The sequence below is a fragment of the Marmota monax genome, unplaced genomic scaffold, assembly GCF_021218885.2.
Source record: "Marmota monax isolate L192 unplaced genomic scaffold, Marmota_monax_Labrador192_F-V1.1 WCK01_AAM20220418_F8-fsc00007, whole genome shotgun sequence".
Taxonomy (NCBI): domain Eukaryota; kingdom Metazoa; phylum Chordata; class Mammalia; order Rodentia; family Sciuridae; genus Marmota; species Marmota monax.
In genome coordinates this window covers 4,273,065-4,300,820 of record NW_026692781.1, presented here as the reverse complement: position 1 = coordinate 4,300,820, position 27,756 = coordinate 4,273,065, and the positions used below count along the sequence as shown (strand labels likewise).

The window sequence follows — 27,756 nt, the reverse complement described above, 5'->3', positions numbered from 1 at the left end:
GGCCCAGCATATGATTGGGCCTTATTAGGAAACTGGTTGCTAATCTAGCCAACCTTCAATATATACATAAGGCACAGTTTATCTGTTCCACTTCTCCTGTGTCTATTTGAGTTGGAAATTGTGCCGAGTGCTCTAACCACAGCAATTTGGATATAGCATGCTGGGAAGAAGCACGAACTTGGGAGTCAGCCAGCTCTGGATTTGTTTTAGGCCTCTGCTCTGTACTATGTGTACACATTTTGGCAAGAGACTTATCCTTGATGAGACTTAGTTTCTTTATCTGTAACATGAGGCAAGAAACCTAAGGCCTCAGTGGGTTGTTTGGAAATTTTAAAGAAATTCCAATTAAAGTTAAAGTAGGTTAAGTCACACACTTGACATCTGGCACATAGCAAGAGTTTAATGAATGTTCATTTTCTCCTTAAGCAGATTTACCCTTTCAAAAATGGCAGATACGTGTGCTGAACTCCTGCTAGTCTAAGAGCAGGGTAATCTACAAATGAGTAGCCCTTGGGCTGCATCTCAACATTAAAAATGTGCAAAGAACTCATGGAACACAATTTTATAGAAAAAAGATTATGGCTAAATCAGATGCCCAATCTCAAACCAAACAATTGTGTGTGTGTGTGTGTGTGTGTGTGTGTTGTAACACTGAGAAAGTGGAGAATACCATGAGCCTAAAGAACAGGCATTTCCTTATTCAAGAGTAACCCCTAGCTATATGAACTCAGGTAAGTCACTTGATGTTTTGGGCTTTAGATTTCTGTTGTTAATAAGACTCATACAAGCTGCTCTGAATTCTAGAGTCCATGGCTATGGTAGGTGATCTTTGGGGTAATGAAGATTGTGGCATTGCAATTTGAGGTTTCAGGGCATTTGTGTAATGATTTTAAAAACCAAAGTAAAATATAGCCTTACATTTCTGCATTTTTAGACTCTGTAAACTTGTGAGTCATGTTATACTGGGAAGAATTACTGTGGTATCTTCCAAACCCATTTTCTGCCTGTGTTAACTAGAAACTTTGTTTTAGAACTAGTAAAAATCTCATTAACCTATTGCACCCCCCACACTCACACACATCACTTTGGAATTTGAGATATTTTGAACAGATTGCTTTTGCCTTACAAAAAAAGGGTTAATAGAATAATAATGGGAAAAAATGATTAATAGAATAATAGACATTGTTTTTACCAACGTCTATTTAGCATGTAGTATGCACTTACTAAATAATTATTCAATCTATGGTTTCCTTTGAGCAACTGTTTATTAGCACTGTTTGAGTGACACAAACTACTTCAGAACAATAGGTAGGGATTTATGGAACAGCCCTCTAATGCATATTTTTCCTGAACTCACAGTTCCCTCATGCAGTCTGGGTTAGGAAGATTTTGTTGCACCTAAAATCCTTTTCACTTTAAGGCAATGTCATTGGGATATATTCTTTCAATATTTTTATTGTGATTGTTTGCTTCTCAATAAGTTACTTGAGTAATGTCTGTAAATTCATCCCATATTTATGAATGTCATTTACTAAGCCATTATAGACTTAATCCCCACTCACAATTCCCATAGCTTTTTGGATAGAGGTGTTTTTAGCTTCCTGTGATTTAGAGGCAAAACCTCAGTCTTAGATATAGATTTTTTTTTTCTTTTCTAAGTCAATTCTATTCAATCCTTTGATAGCCAGTTGCTTTTTTGTGTGCTGGGGATTGAACTCAGGGCCTTGTGCATGCAAGGCAAGCACTCCACCAACTAAGGTCTATCCCCAACCCAACCATTGGCTTTTTTAATGGTATGAAATATTTAAAGTTCATTTAATATGAAACACATACATGTACCTATAACCAATAGTTTATATTTGTGAACTAGTTTATATGTATAAAACTAATAGCAGGCAAGATGCCTCAGTGTGAAAATCAACTTTTTTACATTTTAGTATTTGAACAAGATGGAGGTTCAAATAATTTTGAGTTTTTCCCCAGATTAATATTCCTAAATTCTCAGGGGTTTCCCTCCCTCCTTCCCTGACTTTTTTTCTTCCTTTCTTCTCCCCTCTCTCTTTTACTTCTCTCTCCCTTTCTTCTCTTTCTACCTTATTACTTGAAGGACTTCTGTGTCAGACAAAAGCCAACATAACTGCTTAAGTCAGGCAAAGAAACAACGCAAAAATTCTGTAATTTTCACCATTGATTTTCATTGATCAGGCATTCTGCCCCACAAGGGATTAATATTTAATGTTCATAGCTAACTTCTGTTTAATTACTAGTATTTTAAAGTAAAACCATTTTTAAAGTTTTTTTTAAGTGCCTTTAGGTTCATAGCAAAATTAGGAAGGTATGACGATTTCCCATATATACCCCCTGCCCTTTCCCATGATCAGCACCCTCTACCAGCATGGTATATTCCTTACATTCATGAAGCTTCACTGACACTTCATGATCACCCAAAGAACCTAGAATACATTAAGGTTCACTCTTAATGTACGTTGTATGGGTTTGGACAAATGAATAGAGACCTGTAGAGAGAAATTTTGTTTAAGCATATTTGAATGTATGTGTTGTTGTTTATAATAAAAAAAGTTTTCTTTCTTGCTTATTATCTTCCAAAGAATTTTTCAATTCCTGATAAAGAGCAACAAAGGTCAAACATTGATGGGATATGCCTACTTTTTGTAGGACTAGGCTGTATATCTGTTTTCACCCAATTTCTGCAGGTAAGGAGTTTTATTTTTCATTAAATGATTTAGCTGTTTCATCTCTTTTCATGTTAAAGTATCACTAAAGACTCCTTTATATTTTTAGGGATACACCTTTGCTAAATCTGGAGAGCTCCTCACAAAAAGGCTACGTAAATTTGGTTTCAAGGCAATGTTAGGGCAAGACATTGGCTGGTTTGATGATCTCAGAAATAGTCCTGGAACACTGGCAACAAGACTTGCTACAGATGCTTCCCAAGTTCAAGGGGTAAGCTATTTGGGTCTCTTAGTCTGTTTGGGCTGCTGTGAACAAATATCTTAAACTGGGTAATTTATAAATAATAGAATTATTTCTTGCAGTTTGGTAGGTTGGGTAGTTTATGATCCAATCACTAGCAGACTCAGTGTCTGATGAGGGCTTATTCTCTCTGATTCAAATATGACAGCTTCATATGCCATTTTCATGTGATACAGGATCAAAGGGACTAGGATGCTCCCTGCAGCTTCTTCTGTAGTGGCATGAATCCTATCCATGGAGGATATTTTATGACTGTACATCATTTATTTCTGCTCTGATCTTTATTATTTCTTTCCTTATACTAATTTGGGGTATGGTTTGTTCTTGCTGTTCTAAGACCTTAGGATGCGTCATTAGGTTGTTTATTTGAAATCTATCTTTTTTTCTTTTTGTTTGTTTTTGATGTAGATACTCTTAAAGTTGCTTTTGCTGAATCCTACAGATTTTGGTAGTTTATTTATTTATTTTTTTGTTATAAGGGACTTTTAGGTTTCCCTTTGACATCCTCAATGACCTACTTGTTTGTTCAAAGTATGTTGTTCAGTCTCCATGTATTTGTATAATTTCTAAAGTTTCCTTTGATTTCTAGTATCATTCCATGGTGATCAGGAAAGATACAGGATATGATTTCTTATTAAAAGTTTTTTCTTGATCTATTCTAGAGAAAGTTCCATGTGCTGATGAAAAGAATGTGAATTCTTCAGGTGTTGGATGGAATGTTCTGTAAATGTCTAAGTCCATTTGATTTAGAGTATAGTTTAATTCTGAGGTTTCTTTGTTGACTTTTTTGTCTAGATCATCTCTGCATTGGCAAAATTGAGATATTGATATGCCCCAGTATTATTATATAGGAGTCTATCTCTCCTTGTAGGTTTAATAGTGTTTGTTTTATAAAGATATTAGGTGCATATAGATTTATAATTATTGTATCTTCTTCCTTTATCATTATAGAGTAACCTTTTTGTTTCTTCTTACTCTTTTTTGTCATAAAGTCCATTTTGTCAGATATAAGTACCACCTTTTTAAAATTCCATTTTCTTGGAATAACATCTTTAATCCTTTTACTTTCAGTCTGTGTGTCTTTATGGTTGAGATGAGTTTCTTGAAGATAGTATATTATTGGTCTTGTTTTTTAATCCACTCATCCAATCTGTATTTCTTTTATAATTAATTTATATTGGTGCACTATAAATATACATAATAGTGGGATTCATTATGATAAATTCATACATGCATATAACATAATTTGGTCATTTTCTTTCCCCAGTACCTTCCCATTTCCTCTTTTCCTCCCTCCCATTTTTATCCTATCTCTACTTTTCTCCTTCTATTTTCATAAAATTTTTCTCCCCACTTTTCTCTCTCCCCCTTTTATCTGTAGTTTTCAAGTATGAGAGGGAAAGATATGATCTTTGAATTTCTGAATCTAGTCTAATTTAATTTTTCTACTTAACATATATACAATTTTTCCAGCACCATTAAAAAGGCTGCCTTCTTCAACATATGTTCTTGGCACCTTTATTAAGTATCAGATGACTATATCTGTGTGGGTTTGTCTCTGTGTTTTCTGTTCTATTTCATTGTTCTATGCATCTGATTTTATACCAGTACCACGATGTTTCCGTTGCTACAGCTCAGCAGTATAATTTAAAATTGGGTATTGTGATACTTCCAGCTTTGCTCTTCCGTCTTAGAATTACTTTGGCTATTCTGGGTCTTATTCTTCCACATGAAATTTTAGGACTTTTTATCTAGTTCTGTGAAAAATGTCATTGGAATTTTGATGGTGATTGCATTGGATCTGTAATCTGTAGATTGTTTTTGGTAACAGGGCCATTTTAACAATATTAATTCCATCTACCCATTAATGTGGGAGGTCTTTCTGTCTTCTAGTGTCTTCTTCAACTTCTTTCTTCAGTGTTCTTTAATTCTCATTGTAGAGGTCTTCCAGCTTAGATTTTTTTTCTAGGCATTTTATATTTTTTGATGCCATTTTAAATGGAATTGTTTTCCTAATACCCTTTTCAGTGGATTGATTATTGGTGTATAGAAAAGCTATTGATTTTTCTATTTTTTTTTTACTTTACTAAAGCTTTTTATTATCTCCAGTAGTCTTTTTAAAATTAATTTTTAAATTTATATATGAGAGTGGAATGCATTAAAATTCTTATTACACATATAGAGCACAATTTTTCATATCTCTAGTTGTATACAAAATGTATTCACATAAATTTGTGTCTTCATACATGTACTTTGGATAATAATGTGATGGACATTATTTGATGAAGTCTTTTGATGAAGCTTTTTGAATCTTCTAAGTATATGATCATATCATCTGTAGATAGTGATAAGTTGAATTCTTCTTTTTCTATTTTTGTATCCCTTAAATTTCTTTCTCTTAATTCTTAATTGCTCTAGCTAAACTTTCAAGTACTGTATTGAATAGGAGTAATAAGGGTAGATATTCTTATCTTATTCCTGATTTTTAAGAAATGTGTCCAGGTTTTCTCTGTTCAGTCTGAGGTTGGCTTTGGGTTTGTCATATATATCCTTTATGAAGTTTCTTCTATTCTGAGTTTCTTCAGTGGGTGCTGAATTTTGTTGAAGGCTTTTCCTGCATATATCGAGATAATTATGTGATTTTTGTCCTTAATTCTATTTATGTGGTAAATTATACTTATTAATTTGCATATGTTGAACCATTCTTGCATCCCTGATGAAAAAACTTGATCAGATGTATAAGCTTCTTAATATGTTGTTGAATATGATTTTCTAATGTTTTATCAAGGGCTTTTGCATCTATGTTCCTCAAAGATATTGGTATGTAGTTTGCTCACCTTGAGGTTTTCTTATCTAGTTTTGGTATGAGGATGATACTGAGTTCATAGAATGAATTTTGAAGAGTTCCACTCTTTTCTTTTTTATGAAATAACTTAAGGAGCATTGGCATTAATTCCTCTTGAAACCTCTGGTAAAATTCAGCTGAGATTCCACTGGGTTCTGGACTTTTCTTTGTTGAAAGCTTTTAATTCCTGTTTCAATCTCATCACTTGTACCTAGCCTGTTTAGGTTTTTCTATATTCTCTTGGTTTAATTTTGGTAGGTTATACATGTCCAGAAATTGGTCCACTTCTAGATTTTCCAATTTATTGGTGTATCAGTTTTCAAAGTAGTACCTAATGATTCTCTGGATTTCTATAATGTCTGCAGTGATATCTCCTGTCTTATCTCTAATTTTATTAATATTGATCTTTTCTCTCTTGGTTAGTTTGACTAAGAGTTTATAAATCTTGTTCATCTTTTCAAAAAACCAATCTTGGTTTTACTGATCCTTTGTATTATCTTTCTAAATTCTCTATTTTCATTAATTTTGGCTCTAATCTTAATTATTTTCTTTCTTCCACTGGTTTTGGAATTGGTTTGTTCTTACTTTTTAGAACCTTGAAATGCATCATTAGGTTGTATGCTTGGGAATCTTTCTGATATTTTTATGTAGGCAATCATAGCTATAAACACGACTATGTTTCTCTCTTTGCCTTTGTGTAACCTCTCCCCTCTGTAGTGCCGCTGCCACCACTGGCTTGATTCTTGATGTGCTTTTTCTTGTCCCACAAAGTACCAGAATTTCTGGGTCTGAGTCTCTGTGCAGTATTGAATTTCAATGAGTTTTCTCAGTCAACCACATTACTGAGAAGCAGTTTTCCTGCTATTTCAATTCTGAGCCACTGTGAAACTGGAAAGTGCAGCCTTCCTCTACTCCACCATTTTTTCTCCATCTTTTAAATAAAGAATTAAGACCATTTACATTCAGAGTTACTAAAGAAAAGTGTGGCCTTGTGCCTGCCATTTTGTTGATTTTCTTCTAGTTTATTATTATTATTATTATTATTATTATTATTCTTTGTTCATTTCTTCCTTCTTATTCATCTTTGTGGTTTAGTGATTTACTGTATTGATGATGTTTGACTCTTATGTTTCTCATTGGTGTACCTATTTTATCGAGATTTATACTTTTACATGCTATTATGATAGTAGTTATTTTTCTTCCTTTTCTGGGTATAGGACTCCCTTCAACATCTTTTATAAGGCTGGTCTGGTAGTCATGAATTCCCTTAGTTTTTGCTTATCTTTATTTCTTATTCAATTCTGAAGAATAACCTTGCTGCATTGGCAGTTTTTTCTTTCAGGACTTAAAATACATCATTCCATGCCCTCCTAGCCTATAGAATTTCTTCCAAGAATTCTGCTATTAGTCTATTGGGGTATTGGTGCTTTTCTTCATAGATTTTAAGTTCTTTTTTTGTCCTGAACTGTTGAAAGTTTGACCATAAAATGTCATTGTGAGGATTTTTTCTGGTCATGTCTGTTTGAGATTGCTCAGACCTCCTATATGTGGATGTTTATGTCTTTCCCAAGATTAGGGAAATATTCTGCTATTATTTTTTGAACAGTTTGCCTATGCCCTTCATCTTTGTTTCTTCCCCTTTGGGTATGCCAATGTTGCAGACATTTAGCCTTTTAATAGCATCCCAAAGATCTTTTATGCTATCTTCATTCTTTCTTTTTTTTTTTCTTTATTTCTCTCTGAACATGATTTTTCAAAAGACCTATCTTTAATTTCCACTAATCTTTCTGTTTTATCTAGTCTGTTGTTGAAGCTTTCAACTGGTCTTTTTGTCTGACTTATCGAGTTCTTCATTTCCAAGATTTATTTCATTTTCAAAATCTCTCTTTGTTGAATTTCTCATTTGTCTCCTAAATCATCTTCCTGATTTCATTTAACTGTTTATCTGTATTCTCATTGAGCTTACTTTTTAAAAATCATCATTTTGAATTCTTTATCAAGCATTTAATTTACTTTGATACTTTTGGAATTTGTTACTAGAGAGTTAAGAGCTTTAGAAGGTGTCATATTACCTTGATTTTTCATATTTCTTTTGTTAATTGTGATAAAATTTGCACATATAATGAATCTAATATTTCTACTGCATTTATGGGATGGCCTTCTTATTAAGCACATTTCCTGAAACTGTGTCCATTTATGGTGGGTTTATTGCCACCTCGATATCATAATGTAATCTTCCTGTAGCTGCTTTGTCTGTGATTAGTGAATTTGGGCACAGTGTGTACAATATCAGAGTTAGAGAGATAGACTGTCTCTGCTGGTCATACAAGCGTGGGAACACTAGCAGTTCAGGCTGGTGTGGTGTATACAGTATGTCAGGCACCCTGTGTGACTACTCCTATAGTGAGAGGGTTGAACCCATCAAGTGATGGGGATTTCTTTAGGTTGTTGAGACTAGCTATCTTGACTTGAATGGGTCTCTGGTCTGGCTGCTGCAATAGTGATGAGGTGTCCGAAGCACTTGTCCTCTGATCAGATATTGGTGTGGGTTTAGGTGCTCTATCAGGAGATGCTAAGGCAGGAATTAGAGCCTCCACTCAATTGCATTCCCACCCAGTCTTGTCAACAATGCATGAGAGACAATATGTGAAGGGACCAATGCAAGGAACCCACATAGGTGCTGGGGCAGCACAAGTTATGTTCTTCCTCTCTGCTTCTACTGACTCTGCTCACCAGGAGTGGGACCTCAGACACCCCTTGCTGTGCATACCTGGGGATGGGGCAATAGCTGGGGCTTTCATCTCTTTGATTCTCTCACTTATAGAGCACACCAGGAATTGAGTGGAATTGGGTCATAGCTAGAAGGGGGGAAAATTCCTTTCAACTGAGGTGCTCACAGGAATGAGCAAGAGCAGTATATGAGTAAAATACAGATGTTTACATGTTTGATTTCCTCGTCTCTCCTCTCCTCTCCTCTCCTCTCCTCTCCTTTCCTCTGGGTCAAGTTTCCTTCCAGCTTTTCTAAGGCTATGTCCTCTAGGGGTGGGGATACAGCCATGTTTTCAGTTTCAGCCATGCTTGAAACTGCCCTAGCATGTCTTGCTGAATAGGGCCTAGAACCACAGAGTTCTTTACTCACCTTTTTAGCAACAGGCACCCATTCATGTTCCTGGGAAAGGAGTGGGAAACATGTGGGCAACTGCCCTCAGTCCTGGCACCAGTGTTAAACCACATGTGACTGGCTATGCCTTGGGTCTCAGAGAGCATGATCTCTATCCCCCAGCTCTTCAGGACAGCACCTTCTGCTCCCCTCCTTTTCACAACAACTTCTCCCCATCATATAGCCATCTCATTAGATTTCTGTCATTCACTCCACCAAGCCAAGTTTGGCTTAGGAGGAAGCTACCCTTGAGCCAGTACAATGGAATTTCTCTGGAGTCCCAGAGATAGGAATATGCAGGGTTTTTTGAGCCCTAAAGCAATTCAAATTCAGATAGTAGGTCCTTTCTTAAGGTGACTTCTGGTTACAGCACCTTGGGGGCTTCCTGATGGATGAATTGAAATCCTCTTTAAAAGTCAGATATGATGCATATTTCAGGCCTCTTATCTTTAGGTTCTAAGCCTGCAAGGGCCATGAAACTTTCCAATAGCTAGGATAGTCAGTATCCATGCTGGTAGAGTTTTCTGGGACTCTCTCATGTTTACCTCTATTGAGAAGGAACTCCACCTCCCCCTGTTATGAAGCAGGGGTGGCAGTGCTGGGATATTTTGTTCCTCTTGCTATGCTGCTGTCCCAGATCTCTGGATTTTTAGTTTCCATTCCTCTGCTGTTGAATTCTGGTGTTCTCCAGCGTTAAACAATACAAGAATGTTTAGAGGTGAGATGATTAGATTATGAGAGCCATAGCCTCACCAGTGGATCAACCCATTTAATGGTTAATAATTTGAATGGAATGCTGAGTGGTATTGTTGGGACAGTGGGATGGGATTGGAGAAAGTAGGTCGAATTATATCTTGTCACTGGTCCCCACATATTTTCCTTTTCCTCTCCTCGTCTCTCCTCTCCTCTATCTCCCTGCCTTCTGGCTGCCATGAGCTGACAGCTTTCCTCTGCTGTGCCTTTTCATCATAATATTTCTTCCTTGGAACCAGCCAGTCATGGACTAGGCCTCTGAAACCATGATCCCCAAATAAACTCTTCCTCCTCTAAGTTGTTCTTGTCAGGTGTTTTGGTAACAGTGATGAAAAACTAATTAACACAGTCTGTAATCAAAAGAATGGAAAGTAAAGACTTGGACACATATTTGTACATCAATGTTCACAGCAGCATTATTCACTATAGCCAAAAGGTGGTAGAACCAGTGTCCATCAGTGGACAAATAAATAAACAAAATGTGATAAATACATACAATGGAATATATTCAGCCTTCAAAAGGAATATCATTGGATATGTACTACAATGTAGATGAACCTTGAAAACATTATGCTTAGCAAAATAAACTAGACACAGAGGACAAATACTTTATTATTCTCCTTATATGAAATACCTAGAATATGCAAATTCATAGAGGCAGAGAAAAAAATAGAAGTTACCAGTGACGTGGAAGAAGGAGGAAATGGAAGTTATTGTTTAATGGGTACAGATTTACAGATGATGTAAACATTTTGGGTGTCAATGTGGTGATGGTCATATATTATGAATGGTTTGAATGTCCCTGGACTGTACACTTATGAATGACTAATATGATAAATAATGTTATATATATTTTATCACAATAAGACAAAAGCCTATCTTTTTTGTATAAAATAGGTTTTTCACATAATGGCATTTGGTAAAGACTGTGTGTCTGAGTTGAGTCGGTTGCTTTTTGTTTGCAGGCTGCTGGCTCTCAAATTGGGATGATGGTCAATTCCATCACCAATCTCACTGTGGCCATAATTGTTGCCTTCCTCAGTAGCTGGAAGCTCAGCCTGGTCATATTGAGCTTCTTCCCCTTCTTGGCTTTATCAGGAGCCCTACAGACCAGAATGTTGACAGGATTTGCCTCTCAAGACAAGAAGGCTCTGGAGAGGGCAGGACAGGTAATCTTACAGACCTAATTTTCTGCTTATAGCTGAGTGTCCCTGAGACAAACTGTTAAATGTAGGGACTACAAAGAGATTTAAGGAAGCAGACAGGAATATTTAGAGACCTTACACTAGTTTTTTGTATCTAGGCAAAGACTGTGCCAATGAAGCTCTGCTGCTGTGTGTTTGAACTGGCAAGGAAAAATAGTGGGATGAACACAGATATTTACGTGTTTGATTTCCTCTTGAATTATTACTTGTTCCATGTCCCAGTTTGGTGTATTCTCACTTGTAGAGGTAGATAGTTCAGTTTTCTGTCCATTAGGCATTTTGAGTTGATCTTGGATCCTGTTGTCCACACAGAGAGGAGATCTTTTTAATGGCACACGTTGAATTTTTACATTTTAGTGTCTTCTAGGCTTGTGGTAAATAAATGCCTTTCCCAAATAGAATCATGATCTGCAATTTAGGTTTCAAATACACTTATGTTTTAGCTATGCATGTTAAAAAAATCTATTTCAACTAATATCTGATCATTAGGGGAAAATGAGGGTATAGACATTTATCAGGTAAAAAAATCACACACCTCCCCTACATACACTCACTCTTAACAAATTCACTGTAATCTGGGTCTTTTGAGAGTGAATGATACTGCCCAAGTAGGCAAAAGTCAAAAAGTTTCATATCCCAGTGGTAGAAATAGCCCACCTTTGTACCTTTGTTAGGGATAAGACCCTAATTCAGAAACAGTGATTGTTTACCTTAGAATATGGGTTGAAACAAATATTTTAGTATAGAATAAAAGATTAACTTTATATTTAAGTTAATATTTGGTCAAATTAATTTTTAATAAATAGAATCTAATAGTTTACATTTATATTAACTTATCTTTTGTCTCAGAAGACATCTAAAGATACAGACTTTTCAAATGAATTAGCAATTGCTTCTCAGCCTTTTGGCTAAGATCAAACGAATTAGCAAAGTTTAAGAGCTTTTCAGGATAACCACGTGTACCTCTCCTGCCCCTTCTGTCTTTCCCTACTTTTTCATTTGTCAGATTACCAGCGAAGCCCTCAATAACATCCGCACTATTGCTGGAATTGGCATGCAAAAGCATTTCATAGAAGCATTTGAAGCTGAGCTGATGAAACCCTTCAAGACAGCCGTTAAAAAAGCGAATATCTATGGATTTTGTTATGCCTTTTCCCAAAGCATAGCATTTATTGCAAATTCTGCTTCCTACAGATTTGGAGGTTACTTAATCTCCAACGAAGAACTGCATTTCCGCTTTGTGTTCAGGTGAGGAATGTCCCACCAACGTCACAAAAGATCAGCATTCTAAGGAGGAGAAGCCTAAGTGCTGTATCTAAAACAGCTGGGATTTGTTATTTCATAAGGTTCTGTGGGTGATCTGGTGGTTCTTCTGGCCTGGGCTCTGTCCTTTAGGCTTTGGGTATAACTTGTTTCCATGTGGCCTCTCTAGTAGATGAGCTTACTTTCTTCATAAATGGTCTCAGAGTTTCAAGTGCAGCAGAAAAAGGCACGCCCCAGTGTGCTGGCACTTTCTATGTGCCACATTTTCTGATGTCTCTTTAACCAAAGAAAGTCATACAACCAAGCCCAGATTTAAAGACTAAAGAAATAGAATACATCTTTTGATGAGAGGAGTAACAAAGTCACATTGCAAAGGGATGTACGAAGGATGAATTAAGGTGATCATATTTACAATCTACTATGTTTATTAATGCTGAAAATCTCCAGAGGTCTTTAGAAAATGGTTCATAGGGCTATCATATTTGAACTCTACCCCTCTCTTGCAAAGAGAACAGTTTTCCAGCCGACTATGTAGAGACAGAATAGACTATTCAGGGGCATTAGGTTCCTTATTTTTAGCCAGAGTCTGCTTTGATCATAAGATTAGTTTTGAGTCTAGTTTCTTACATTTCTAGAGGTGAGAGACTGGGGGTGTCAGGGTAACAGGAGATGGAGTGCGCATGTATATGGATATGGTAGGGGCAGTGAGGGGAGAGACAGTCTGAGAAAGACTTGGAAAGTATTACGAAAAGTGGTCCCAATAAAAATTTGTTCTTTCAGGTTTCATTTGCTAGCCAAGAGTTCTGTCTTTTCATCTGATATCTTTCTAGCACTTCTATTCTGCCCACTTCTACTAAGAAATTCCTTTCCAAGTCTTTGCATATTTAAAATACTAACCCAAATCTGGTAATACCAATTGTTGACTTGTTTTTGTTAGTTTGTAGAAAAGTTTTTGTTTTTTTCATTTGCTTGCAGTACTGGGGATTGAACTCAGGACCTCTTGCATGCTAGGCAAGTGCTCTACTACTGAGCACATTGCCAGCCTATATAAGGGTTTTTAGAGAATTACTTCCCAGCATGTAAAAATTGAGAGACTACACAGCCAATTTCTGGGTTTGCTTTTAAAACTGGAAAGTCATTTTTTCGTAATTTCTCATTTTATTCCAAGTGCTTTCAATCCCTTAAGCTTTAGACTGGGCTCCTGGAGATGTTTGCTTTTGCAACCTTGACCTATAACAAGTTCTGCTCCTAAGCTGAGCAGTAAGATGCACAAAGACACATCCCTGACCCCATTCTTACCCCAGACAGGCACCCTATGAATGGAGGTGCAGATGGACAGCTTTGAGGGTTGCCCCTTATGTCATGGTCTAGGTAGCAGCAAAGCTGTCTCTTTCCAGATTTATCATTCTTTTCTTTGTTCACCCATTTATTTGTTTTTAAGACCCATTTTGAATACAGTTAGAGACTGAGACAAGTAGAAAGATTCAGGCAATTGAATCTTGTCTGAAGCATGAATTATCTGCAAGCTTGGCACAGAATTGATACTTAAATCCCCCATCATTATCTTTTATGTACTTACCATTGATCCAAAGAATGTTAGAATTGTAAGAAAATCAAAAAAATCTGGTGATATTTCAAGCCCCCTTCTTTTAAAAAATGTTTTTCGAAGATTTTCCCCCTTTAAACCAAAAAAATTTTAAATAAAAACCATTATGGTGGAATCAGGGTTTGGAGGTCTGAGCTCTACCTTGCTCAGTCTACCCCTTACCCCTTTTCATTAAATACAGTTTGCAAATCTCTCCAATTCCCACATTCCCAGACAAGTGATTTGCTAAAGGCTACTTGATTCTTTCCCAACAGAACCAAGGTTAGACCCCCAAATTACTGCCTCTTGACCTTCACACCAAACATACCCACCCTTCTCTGCCTGGGTGTCTGATTGCAGGGTGATTTCTGCAGTTGTACTGAGTGCGACAGCTATTGGAAGAACATTCTCCTATACCCCAAGTTATGCCAAAGCTAAAATATCAGCTGCACGCTTTTTTCAGCTGCTGGACCGCCGGCCCCCAATTAGTACATACAGTACTGCAGGTGAAAAATGGGTAAGCATTGGACCAAGGGAGTTGTGCTTGTGTGTGTGTGGGGGGGTGTATATGAGTGTATGTGTGTGTGTGTGTGCACGCACAGAATGACCACTGGGAATGGTCAGATAATATCACTTAATTTCTAAATTTCTAGTCTGAATTTGTTCATACTGCACTGAGAATGGACAGAGATTATATTTATAAATGTAAAGGAATGAAGCGGCATGCACACCTGTAATTCCAGTGGCTTGGGAGGGTGAGCTGGGAGGATTGAGAGTTCAAAGCCAGCCTCAGCAAAATCGAGGCACTAAGCAACTCAGTGAGACCCTGTCTCTAAATAAAAATAAAAAATAGGGCTAGGGATGTGACTCAGTGGTGAGTCCCCCTGAGTTCAATCCCGGATACAAAGAAAGAAAGAAAGAAAGAAAGAGAGAAAGAGAGGGAAGAGAGAGAGAAGAAAGAGAGAGAGAGAGAGAGAGAGAGAGAGAGAGAAACTAGTATCAAAATTTATTCACAAAGCTGGCAACTGAATAAGGCAACAAGATCCAATTGTTATTAGTCCATTTTTCATTACTGTAACAAAGTGTCTGAGACTGTGTAGAAAAGAAAAGAGATGTATTTGGTTCACAATTTTGGAGGCTGTAAATCCAAGATCAGTTGGCTCCGCTCATTTGGCCTCTTGGGAAGGCCCCCTGGGCTGCGACACACGGTGGTGGGATGGCAAGAAAGAATACATGAAGAAAAGATCCATAGTGAGACAGGAAGTAAGAGCATGGGCAGGGGCCAGTCCTCCTTCTCTATAGCAGCCTTTTCTCAAGAACTAACAGGGTATGACAAGAATGACATTAATTTCTTCCAAAGGCAGTGCCTCAGTGACCCAATCACCTGGCATTAAGGCTTACCTCTTAAATGTTCTACACCTTTCTCAGCATTGCCACACTGGGTACCAAGCTTCCAACAACATGAACCCTTTTGGGACAACTGGAGTCAAAGTCAATGAATGCTAAATTCTATGTAATATAAAACACACTGAGTTTGAGTATGAACAAAGCCAGATGTCTTTTGAGATCTACCCGATAGCATGTTTCCTGTGGATGCCCTGGTGTGGAATGGAGATAAACCAGTTCTTCCTATCCAACAATATTTATTTGATTCATAGTCACCTGAGTTCAAATGTTAGCCCATGTGGATGCCCATAAAATTAATTCAGTCGCCACAAAAAGTCTTTTTTTTTTCTCCTAATGGATCCTCCAAGGAGGTGTTTTTAATCTTTCCTATTTATTTAAAATTCTATGTTCAAAAAAACAAAACAAACCTAAACAGTAGTAGATATAAATCTTTCCCTTAAAAATTGTCAAATGACGTGTTTTTCCTTCAGCTCAATAAAAGTAAAGTCTCTGTGTGGTTTATTAAATGTCTACTTCTAGGGTTCATAACTCATATAGTTTTAAACACACTATAGTATTCACCTCTGCAGTACAGACCTCAAATAACTTTCAGACTAAGTCATTTTGAGTGTAATACTATTAGTTTAAGCCTTTGGGGGAAGAGTCGTGCAAGCTCAGACTGGCTTCTGTGAAGTATTATCCTTTAGCTTCTCTTCCATTCAGATCGTCAAGGAGTGGAGGACAAGGAAATCCCCTTAGGTTAGAATGAGAATAAGAGGTCAAATGTCTAATTTTGCTGCTCAAGTCTTCTTTTATGATACACCTGCCAGAGTGGGAAGTAGAAAGTCATTTTATTAAGTTGCTACCCCTAAATTTTTCACTTAGACAGTACGATGTAGATCTAGGTGCATTTTCAATATTCTAGGCTTCCGAAGGAACGTGAGTAATTCCAATTCTCTCATCCACAGGACAATTTCCAAGGAAAAATTGACTTTGTTGACTGTAAGTTTACCTATCCTTCTCGACCTGACAAGCAAGTTCTGAATGGTCTCTCAGTGTCGGTTAATCCAGGGCAGACACTGGCATTTGTTGGAAGCAGTGGATGTGGCAAAAGCACCAGCATTCAGCTGTTGGAACGTTTCTATGATCCTGATCAAGGGAAGGTGGTAAGCCATGCAAATGCTTTTTTGAGAGTTTTGCTTTCTGCAAGGTATCTCTCTGAACGTGGTCTCCAAGACTGTGCCTTGCCAGACTCACTCTAAAGTGCTTGCCTTAGACACTTAGCCCTATGGATATTTTCCATTTCCAATCATTTTATGGTTGACCAGAGTCTACCTCATAATTTCTAACATACTCTCCCTAGTTCCAGATGGCCTGCTGACCAGTTAGGTAAGGAAAACTGGTCACACTGCAAAGCTGGAGATGAGTGTATTTGACAGAAGCATTCACTTACCTGTAAATGGAGCAGAAAGTGCAAACTAATCAGGAAACTAATGGCTGGGAATGGAAAATGTGGGGGTGACAACGGACACAATGATAAATGAGCAAGAAAGGGGACCAAGCATGAAAAATCTGAAACAATCCTGGGTCAAAAAACCCAAGTCTAAATAATATAAGGAACTCAAATTGATATGATGCCTGGCTAGGCATCATAAAGCTTTGGCAAGGATATTTGAGAAATTGATGTATTGCTTGGTTATTCTTCACAGCATTTTTTTTCTCTTTCTTTGTTTTCAAATAATATATTCAGGTGTTGACAAAATCAAAGAATAAATAAAGGTTTTTAACAAAAATTAGTACTCCTCTACTTTTTCTTGCTCAAAGGCAACTATTTTAACCTCTTAATGTTTTCAGATTTCCCACTGATGATTTTCATGTCTCTAAATAATATGTTCATGCTGATGTTGTCATGATTTAATGCATTCAGACCCCTGTTGACTTATTTTTTAAGAAATGAAAGATTAAATTATAATGTAACAAAAAAAGAAATGAAAAATTAGGTAACCTTTACCACTCCCTCTTTTTACCCAATTCCTTCCAATATAGTTCCATTATTTTTAGTTCCTCTAGTTGGAAATTTAACTAGTACACATTCATTGCTTTTCCACCACCTGTAGAGACTACCTCTTGAATTCTTTCTAAGATGAGGATGTTAGCAATCATAACTTTATTTTCACTTCTGGATTTCTCCCTTTACCTGTCAAGTTTTAACTGTATTTTTATATTATTAAAACACACAAAAAAAGTACATGCTGTTTATAACATTGATTATCTTTCCTGCTTTTACATTAGGTTGATTCTAACAGTTGAAAATTGATTAATAATTTTTACCACAGTTATGTGAATATTGCTCTTCCTATAGTCAATTATTGATACACATTAGCATTACCTTTTCTTTCTTGATTGCTTTTCTGAAAGGCCTTTTTTTCCCCCATTCTCTGCCTTTTAAACAATCTTTATGTTCTTCCAATATTTCTGTTCTGCCATCTATTCTGAAAGACCTGCTTCTTGCTCTCATATCTGTCAAATCCTGAATTGATTTCAGCCTCGGCCTTGTGAACAGTTGTCATCGATGAGTTCTCTGCAACACATTCATAGTTCCCATATTTTCCTCTTTCTTTTTTTTATCCTCCTTTTATTATAATACATCCACAGATAGTTTTCTAAGAAATGGTTCAGAGGCCTGGATCCAAAAATGTTTTATTTTGCTCCATACTTGATCAATTGTTTAACCTTAGTATTTTGAAAGTGGCTTGATTTTCCTGAATAGTATAGTCTTCATTACAATGAAGACCAATAACATTATGAAGAGAAAAACTTGAAAGAGGCAATTGCCCTTGCATAAAGCAAATCAAAGAAATAAGCAAAAAGATATTGGCAGAATTAGCAGAATTCGGGAAGTTATGAAAATGAGGAGCAGAAGTTGATTGCCTGTAATTTAAATCACTTCTATAACTGATTTTAGGTGTAAAACTTTTAATTTATTTGGAAGTATTTGGTGATTGATGCACCTAGAAAGCATAATACACTGGAGGTCTGACCTCTTTCAGGGAAAGGATTCAGTTTCCCAAAATGTCAACTCCATCATGCCCATTATTCAGGTAGATTGTGAAGAATGTGAGATGCAGGGAGCTGAGTCTATTGTGTTTGACTTCTCCAACATTAACATGTTTGCTGAGCATATGTCTCTGTCATAGGTAGAAATCAAGGCCCAGGAAAAAATCATTATGATTTTTTGCATTTCATAGGCACAGTATATTTTATTATATCATACATCATGGTAAAACATTTCTACAAATATGTTAAAGCAGGAAAACATCATGTCTTATCATTTTAAAAGCTCCTGTTTGCTTTTAGAGAAGATACCAAATGCAGGTATTCAATAGTTTCAACATTTAATTGGATATCTGTGAGGCATCCAGTACTTTCTGTGGGAGATTCTTAGGGAACATGAAGCACGTCTTCTGTCTTCTAGGAGCTTCCAACACACCACATATACAACAATTAGAGAATAGCTCAGTTTCTAATTAAGTAGTTATGCTTTGCAGAGAAACGGACTATGAAAAATGAGTAAAGCAAGATGAGCAAGAACCAACTGTTAAGAAGTGCCTTATATTTTTTTCTAATGATATTTGCATTTTCCATTGCTTAGAGACTATCTAAAACATAATCTAAATTAAAACATAATAAAAACTAAAACATAATTGAGGCCCATAAAGTGCAAGGCCCATTATGTGCATGCCAATTAATATAATCTTTTTTCCCGTGAAATCATAGAGCCAAATACATTATAGTTGTATATTGGACACACTGTACCTTTATGATTCTAGACTCTTAAGTGAACCAGCTTAAATGGCAGATAGTTAAGTACCTACACTTATCTGCCTTCTAGACTGTGATTTCCTAGGAAACAGACGTTGTGTTTTTTTTAATGTCACAGGAACAGACTATATTTGAAGCAAGCACTTCAGTATGTGGTTGTTGATTGGCTGAGTGAACAAATGTATTCTTTTCTTCCTTGGGCTTATTATCTCAGTTATTCAGAGAGTAGTATCAGTAAAATTCAGATACAGATTTGACTCTTATGTTGTCCTATAGCTTCTCATAGAAAAATCCTCTCCATAACTCAACAGAGCCTCAAAATAGAGCAATTCTGCATACCTACAGAGATTGTGCTACACTAACGTATAATGAGAATGTTTTTCTGAATTTACATGGTGTCCTGAGTGTCTTTTTCTTTTGAACCACCTGTTGAGCTAGAGTTTGGGGAAATATCAAACAAAACTATAGTCTGATCAATGTTCATTTCTATACCACTCACTCCTGACGGACACCAGCTCCAGAGATTGAAGGCAACATAATTCATTGATCAGAGCCTGGGAATGTTGTTTCTTAAGCAAAACAAAAGTTCCACATAATTCCTAACTCCAAAATACGAGCTTTCTTCCTTCCTGGGATTCAAAACTCAATGCCTGTTGTCATCACCTCTATTGGCAGATGATAGATGGGCGTGACAGCAGAAAAGTGAACATCCAGTTCCTCCGCTCACACATTGGCATCGTTTCCCAGGAACCAGTGTTGTTTGCCTGTAGCATAAAGGACAACATCAAGTATGGGGACAACACCAGAGATATTTCCATGGAAAAAGTCATAGCAGCTGCCAAGCAGGCTCAGCTACACGACTTTGTCATGTCACTCCCTGAGGTAAGCACTGAGTGTGTTGTTCCCTGTAGTAGACAGGGATGGCGGGTGAGGAGAGGTAAAATGGGAAAAGAAAAAAAAAAGTTGTAATTGTGGCTCGAGGAAAGTTCCAAGTTTATTTCCCAGTGTCTTAGTCTTTTAAGCAAAATAATTGAAAATCAACATACAAGTATAATGGTTAACAAAATGGTTGCTATAGACTTTGTCATACACACAGCAATTTCGTCCTGAGCATTAGTTCAATATCATGGAAAATAGCCTCGTATTTGGAGCAAACATGGGTTTGAATCCACGCTGACACTTCCTAGCTGTGTGAATAACTTTGGGACAATTTCTTATCCATTCTGAGATTGTCTACTTCATCTTTAAAATGTAAAAAATAACCTTAAAAATGAAGGAATGAGCTTAATAGCCATACAAAGAAAGCTGCTGTTGCTGCTGCTGTCATTAACCCCGCAATATCTTGGTACTTGGCAGCTCATGCTGTGCGTGGTGGGTACATCACGCCGCCTTAGTGTCTCTTACTTTACCAGAGCCAAGTCTGAACTTAGTGCAGTATTGGCTCAGCATTTTTCTGTTCACCAGGCATCTCTCTTGGTGGTTTGCCGCAGTCTGGCTGGGCACAATCAGGAGCCACTTGTCAAAAGAAACTAACTTTATTTTTAGAACCACACACGCCAAACAAAACAGCTCCTCAAGAAAAACCCTCAGAGCCCCAACTGCCACCACCGGCTTCCCACAAGCCTCTCTCTCAACCACAAGCCTCACCACCTCCCCCCATCCTCCTGCTCTTGAGGCCGATTGGCTGGGTCGCGTGGGCGGAGCCAAAAAAGTCCCCCAACAGCAGCTCTGTGGTCTGAAAGGGCAGGGAAACAGCCCAGTGAGCATCACCGCAGAGGAGCCAATCAGCTAGATGTTGCTGGGGCCGCTGTGAGCCAATCATCAGCTGGCAGTCTGAAAGGGCGGGGAAACAGCTCAATGAGCATCTCCAATGAGCATCACCGCAGAGGAGCCAATCAGCTAGATGTTGCTGGGGCCGCTGTGAGCCAATCATCAGCCAGCAGCTGGAAGTTTGCTGGGGCCCCTTCGGCTGTGGCTCTCAACAGTGGTTGACCACAAGAAAAATTAAGATATGAAAACCAAGTTGTACGAGCCAAATATTACCTTGTACCTTCTCCACTTCATGTTTTTTTTTAAATCACTTAAAAATTCATTTCCTTTGTATTTGATTATGTTTATAAATTTTATAATGTTTGGGGTAGGGTTTTGGTTTGTTCTTTTCACAAGTCTCCCCAGGTCTTAGGTTAGCCTCTTGGCCTGGTTCTAGCCTGGGCAGCCTAATCAGCACACCTGGGAAATATTATTTGCTGCATCTGGAGTTAAAAAGCAAAGTTGTGTGACCCCAGAGGAGCTACTGATTCCGTGAAAGTTTATTGAGCACCTACATGTTTTGCTCAAGAACTGCCTTGGAGTTGATTTACTGCCTCTTTTTCTTACAGACTTGCCCACAATACTCTTCACGGCCCAATTCATCTTTATAAGGATAAAGGAGGCTGCCATGACTTCATCTGGTTTAGTGGAGCATTTTTCAGGGGGCAAGGGAGGCAAGGGAAGGAATGATCTTGAATTGGAAGGCAAGTTAGAGTAGTGGTTAAGAGCCAGGATTCAGAACCTACCTAGACACACCTGAATTAATTAATTAATTAATTGGTACTGGGGATTGAACTCAGGGGCACTCAACCACTGAGCCATATCCCCAGCCCTATTTTGTATTTTATTTAGAGACAAGGTCTCACTGAGTTGCTCAGCAACTCGCTTTTTGCCGAGGCTGGCTTTGAACTCTCAATCCTCCTGCCTTAGCCTCCTGAGCTGCTGGGATTACTGGTGTGCACCACTGTACCCGGCTTACCTGAATTTAGATTTCACTTTTGCTGCTTATTATTGTCTTCAAGTTTTATCATCTACAAATTGAGAGAATGTGATTTCTGTGAATACTGAGTCCCAACTAGTATGTGTGCACAATCTCTGAGGCATAGTAAACACACTGTGAATGTAGCCATGTCAGGCATCTAGCTAGACCCCTTTCCTTCCTAATTTCATCAAAACTCACAACAAATATGTGATCTGGGTACCACTACTGCATTTTTTCAGATAAGCTTGCAGCTCAAATAAATTTAATAAGCTGTACATGATAGCAGAGCTAGATGTATAAATGCAAACCAAGGCTTGTGTTCTAGATTGGTGTCTCCCTAGGAAAGGAGTGGAGCAGGAAGCCCCTCGAAAAGCACTTGTGTTCCTGGGCTTTTTCCATTTGATGATCTTGTCCAGTTAAGAGTTTAGAAATCAGGGAATCTCCAATCAAGGAGGATCTCTTATCTGGGATCTTACCTGGAGACAAGGAGAAAGAGATTGAAAATATAAACCTAAAAGAAAGGCAGAGATGAGGAGTAAAAATCCCCTCATTTCCCAGCACAAACTTCATATTTTCTTATATTCCTAGCTGGATTTTATAGGATTATTTTCATTCTCCACAAGTTCAAAAACAATCATTTAAATTCATAAAGGAGTCATTGATGTGAGCTCCATACAGCACAGAAGCAATGGACATTTCTAGTTCTCAATCTTACCATACCTTTTCCAGAAATATGAAACTAATGTTGGGACCCAGGGATCTCAACTCTCTCGAGGGGAGAAACAACGCATTGCTATTGCTCGGGCCATCCTACGAGATCCTAAAATTTTGCTCCTAGATGAAGCCACTTCGGCCCTAGACACAGAAAGTGAAAAGGTACATACTGATTTTCTAAAGTTGTAGATCATTTTAGATTAATCTTTTGCTGTAAGAATGGTACTGTTTTCAATTTTCTGATTCATTAACAGTAGAAATTGGCAATATTTCGTGGAAGCAAAAAATAATCTCTAGAGAAAATGGTTTAGCAGAGATTTGTTTCAGATAAAAAAAAAACTTTACCAAAATAATAATTGTTTTAAAGATTCTTCAGGTTAAGTGACATTTTTCAAAAGGGAAATAACTTTTTAAACATAATAAAATAATTTATTGTAATAGGTTAGGCATAACATTTTATATTTTCTCAAGCAATGTGACTTTGGGTGTGCCACATACAACAAAGAGGAGAAGGTGGCACCTGATGTTCAGTTTGCATGAAAGGAGATGCAAGTGAGAAAAATCACAATTCTGAAATTCAAAATATATGATTAACAACTTAAAAATCAGGATTCCATTCTGGGAAGAGCTAAAATGTCCTGAATGAAGACAAGCATCGAGAATGCCACTTAACTTCTACTTACATTGTTTTCTTTAAATAAATTAGACCACCAAATTTTTATAAATTTACTATGATTTTGTAGTTTCACTGAAATTTCTTGTCTTGCTGAGATTTCTCAGCCTGTGAGCTACAATTTAAATCATGGATGCATAGATCTTCTATTTGCTTGATCCTCTGTTATGCTGAATCTTTGGATTTCCCCTAAGTATGGGATTGTTCCCAGGTGGTATTGAACTGAACTCTGAATGATGGTAGGCTGGGGACAATCATATCTCTTTGCATCAACTTTCTGTCTTTTCTTTGCAGACAGTTCAGGTTGCTCTGGACAAAGCCAGAGAGGGTCGGACATGCATTGTCATTGCCCATCGCTTGTCCACCATCCAGAATTCGGATATCATCGCTGTCATGTCACAAGGGGTGGTGATTGAAAAGGGGACCCATGAAGAACTGATGGCCCAGAAGGGAGCCTACTACAAGCTAGTCACTACTGGAGCCCCCATCAGTTGACCTGACTCAAGAATGTAATACTTAGAGCTGGGGACATCGTCCCATGGTAGAGCACTTGCCCAACGTGCTTGTGCTCAAGGCCCTGGGTTCAATCCCCAGCACATGGGGGAAAGAAAAGAGAAATGTTAATATTTTATTCTTACAGACATAACCATACGCTGAGATCAAGACTAATTTCTAATGACCTTCAATAGTAATTCAGTTTAGATGTCCGTATAGAAACTGGAGTCAATGTGAGTGAAACTCCAAGGTCAAGCAGCTGTTTAGCCACCACACAGTGCTTCTCTGCAGAAGCCAGTTACAATCACTACATGGGAGTTGTGAGAGGCTGTGGAGTGACTGAGACTTTGAACTCCTCGAGGCAGGAGGACTGCCATTTGTGATTTTGAACCCTTGGTGTATATAAAGCTTCCTCTATAATAGGCACTTAATAAGCTGAACTAAGAAAAAATGTGAAAAGAGCAAAAGGATCAAAGATCAATTGTGTTTCTCAGCTAATAGTTTCTTGCACACGAAGCAGATACATTCATCCCTAAGACTGAGGATAGGGAAAGGAAGACTTTTGCATCCTGGAGGCTCTCAAGCTGAGGGATGTGGCAGGGGCAAGGATTAGCAGGGGTTTACCAGTTTGCCAGTGTTGATTGAGGTTGTGGACCCCAGGGTGAAGTACGTAGGAGCTGTTGGACTACTTGCTGGGCTTGAATGCTGAGAGACATAACTTCCTGTTTACTAGACTAAATCTGCTGGTGTGGTTGGGTAGAGGTGTGTAAGTGTGTGTGGGGGGTGTATTCCAAGCCTTATACTTCTCATCATCCCCCTCCATATTGGTTGCTTTCTTTATTCCATAAGTCAGATTCATGAAATAAAAATAGTGCCTTTTACCTTGCTTTAGCTTCTTAAGATGTAACATTTAAATAGCCAGTTAAATATGGCAGAAAAACTCTCGATTCTTCCCTGCTTTTTCAGAATACCACTAAATGATATTAAAAGAATTAAGAAAGCATAAAACCACAAGAACACAGAAAGCAACATGAAGCTGAAAACAAAATTTTGAGATCCAGGAAGCAAATAAACAACAGATAATGGGTTTAGAAGATGAGAGAAAAAAAAAACGGTCCTCTACTGGTTGGGGGAAGGGAAGATTGTGAACATTCCATTTGGTACTACCGGCCCCTAGCAAGGCTCAGGATAAGCCATAGGGTCCTTCAAGGAGTGGAAGGAGAGGAACCCATGGGGCTGAAGACAAGAATGGGCTGAGACTGTGTAGCAACAGAGGTGCTGAGCCTCTCCTGCCCTTCCCTGATCCCAGCAGGACACCTGGGCACTCACAGACAGGCTTGGCATAGGGAGACAGGTTGCAGTTGAGGGGCGATGAACACATAGGAGGCAGAGGATTGAGTGTAAGGGTGTGTATGGGCAGAGGGACCCCTAGCTACGGTCCTCTGGCAGATGACTGAAGAATGAATCTCTGCAGAAACTGGTCAATGCAAGAAAAGAGATCTATGGGTCCGCTAATCTTTCAAAGGATATTTGAGAGTCTTCAGAGTCTTTCAAAGAATATTTCCTAGCCAGATTACCTGACTGTGAAGTACCTGACTGTGAAGTCCCTTTGCCCACAATATGTACACACTCAGAGATACCCTGGCTTTTCAGTGCCTACCTTTTGCATAAGCAGAGACTGCCAAGGATCATTAGGAAACATTTTAACATACAAAGCAAAAGTGACAAGCAAGAGTACACCCAAAAGAAAGGAAATAACATGTGACAGAGACATTGCAAAAATCAGAAAATGCTCAGAGAGGCAATAAATTTACTCAATGAGATATTTCTGTCTATTCAAATAAAAACAGGAGTCCATTAAAATGAATACATACTCACACAGATACACAAAAGAGCTCTTGATAGCAGAAATGCAAAATTCAATAGCAGAACTACACAGTTCTCACCAGCTGTCCTGTTATCTCAATGTCTTCCTCCCTACATCTTCTTCCCAAGCCTACTCACTCTGTGCTTATATTTCTTCTTCCCATGGCCAACAAATGAACTTATGCCGACAGAGTAAACTTGAGTTGTGGTATTTTGAGGTGTATTATTTTCCCCCCTGTGTTTTCTTATAAATAACTTCAAAGATGTTTTAGCAGGTTGACTGGTCAGGCCAGAATTATTGATGGTTGCCAAGTCTGGGAGACAGAGAGCAGAGGAATGCATTCTAGTTATGAAAAATCACAGGATGAAATAAGTTGCAGAACAAAGATGACTGCAGAATAAAGATGCAGTAAAACACATGCTCATCCTCTAATCTTGATGAAAGAAGAGCAGAATTCACGTTTAGTGGCTTTTCAAAGAAGGAAAACCCAGGATCTGTCTGGGAGTTTGTTTCCCTAGAGCAAAATTCCTGGGGTCTGAGGACTGAGTTATCTTTTCAAATAAGGTACTTGAAAGTTTTTGTTGACATAAAAAAGGTTGACTCGAGAGGATGTGAAATGATTTGGGAAAACAGTTGCTTTTTGAGGCTTAGTGACAAACTTCAAAAATCAAACAAATAAAGTTGCATTTTACTTTGCAACGCCAGGGGGTGTCAGTGTCTCCATTTCTATTCTGTATCACTGACAAAGATTTGACTCTGCAATTTTAATTATTGTTTCTCAGCTGACCCAGGGGTTGGCTTAATCTGTTCTGTCTGATACTTATCGCAAGTCTTTCTTCAATTTAATGTTTTCATGATATGTTTGTGCTGAGATCAAACTCTCCTTTAACCCCAGTTAATAAAAGTTTATAGAAGAAAAAACAATAGAAGGATTAGAAGATAAAGTTGGGAAAAACTTTTTTTTGAAAGTAGAATGAAAAGATATTAAAAAATAAGGGGAAACATTAGACAATTCAGGAGATGCAGTAATTTGCCAATAGCAATTCCAGAGACCTCAGAGAAAGCTATGGGAAAGAATTTTGTAAAGAAATAGTCCAAGAATATTTCCTATAATTGAAGAATATGAATTCCACAATGAAAGGGTTCACCAAGTATCAGATATAATGAATAAAAGTCCTACCTTGGCACATTGTTATGAAATTTTAGAAAACTGGGATAAAGGAGAAGCTATTAAACTTTTCCAGGAGAGAGAGGAGATGTATTACATATTATAGGCAAAGAATCATGGTGACATACCTCCTCTTGACAACGAAACTCAAAGTTAGAGGAGATAAAGATTTGTCTTCGGAATTCTGAGGAGAAATTATTCTATACAGACAAAATGTTCTCAAGAACAAGAAGAGTCTTAAGAATTTCTCGGTCACTTAGGTCTCAAAACTTTTATTTCCTGTACATCTCTTCTCAGGAAGCTACAGAGGGAGATCTCCTTAAAATAGAAGAGCAAAGAAAGAAAGAGGAAAGAGGTGGGATGTAGGAACAAGTGATCTAACTCAAGACCAAGGTGATAGAAATGTCCAGGGGTCATCTAGGAAAACAGGCTTGCTATACCCATGGGGCACAGCCAGCCCAGACAAAGCAGGACAATGAGTTCTGAAAGGCATGTCTCCTGGAAAAAAACACCTGCTAGACTACCTGGTGGGCTTGAATGCTGAGAGACATAACTTCCTGTTGGAGTCTTGCATGTCAGTAGAGAGTACTGGAATACTGGGCAATGGGGGATGGGGGAAGAAGAGACAGTTAACTCCAAGGGAAAAGAAAAATTACACATAAAGGAAATGCATTTATGTTACAGTGCATGACTCACCGGAGAATGCTATTTACAAAGTCATATTAATTGTGGGTGGCATAGGATGTCTATATAAAAGAACTAGATCCTCATTTTATGATGGAAACAAAATAGTTCAAAAAGGTAAACAAATAGAATGAGAGCACATAATTTAAAATGTATTTTATATATGTATTTTATACTACACTTGATCTTAGCCAAAAGGCCGAGAAGCGATATATATATGTATTTTATTTAACCTAATCTATCCAAAATACTATCATCACAACACATAATTAATATAAAAATTACTACCAAGATATCTCACATTAGTTTTTCTCACTAAATATTCAAAACCTTCATGCATTTAAACTTTCA

At 37.7% G+C, this 27,756-nt stretch overlaps 1 protein-coding gene and 1 pseudogene across 2 annotated transcripts in view; one reads left to right on the top strand and one right to left on the bottom strand.

Moving 5' to 3' along the window:
• Positions 1-26,257, top strand: part of Abcb11 (ATP binding cassette subfamily B member 11) — a 92,898-nt gene extending 66,641 nt beyond the window's left edge. For both annotated transcript variants that reach the window (XM_058580159.1, XM_046447222.2), the window contains 9 exons: positions 2,610-2,714; positions 2,803-2,964; positions 10,718-10,921; positions 11,964-12,205; positions 14,166-14,322; positions 16,160-16,357; positions 19,689-19,895; positions 22,534-22,680; positions 23,486-26,257. In XM_058580159.1, coding sequence (XP_058436142.1) covers positions 2,610-2,714; positions 2,803-2,964; positions 10,718-10,921; positions 11,964-12,205; positions 14,166-14,322; positions 16,160-16,357; positions 19,689-19,895; positions 22,534-22,680; positions 23,486-23,686 — 1,623 coding nt within the window. In that variant the 3' untranslated portion in view covers positions 23,687-26,257. The remainder of the gene's footprint in view (positions 1-2,609; positions 2,715-2,802; positions 2,965-10,717; positions 10,922-11,963; positions 12,206-14,165; positions 14,323-16,159; positions 16,358-19,688; positions 19,896-22,533; positions 22,681-23,485) is intronic.
• A 1,273-nt stretch (positions 26,258-27,530) lies between these two features.
• On the bottom strand, positions 27,531-27,616 carry LOC124094714 (U2 spliceosomal RNA; annotated as a pseudogene).
• Between the last annotated feature and the right edge of the window lie 140 nt (positions 27,617-27,756).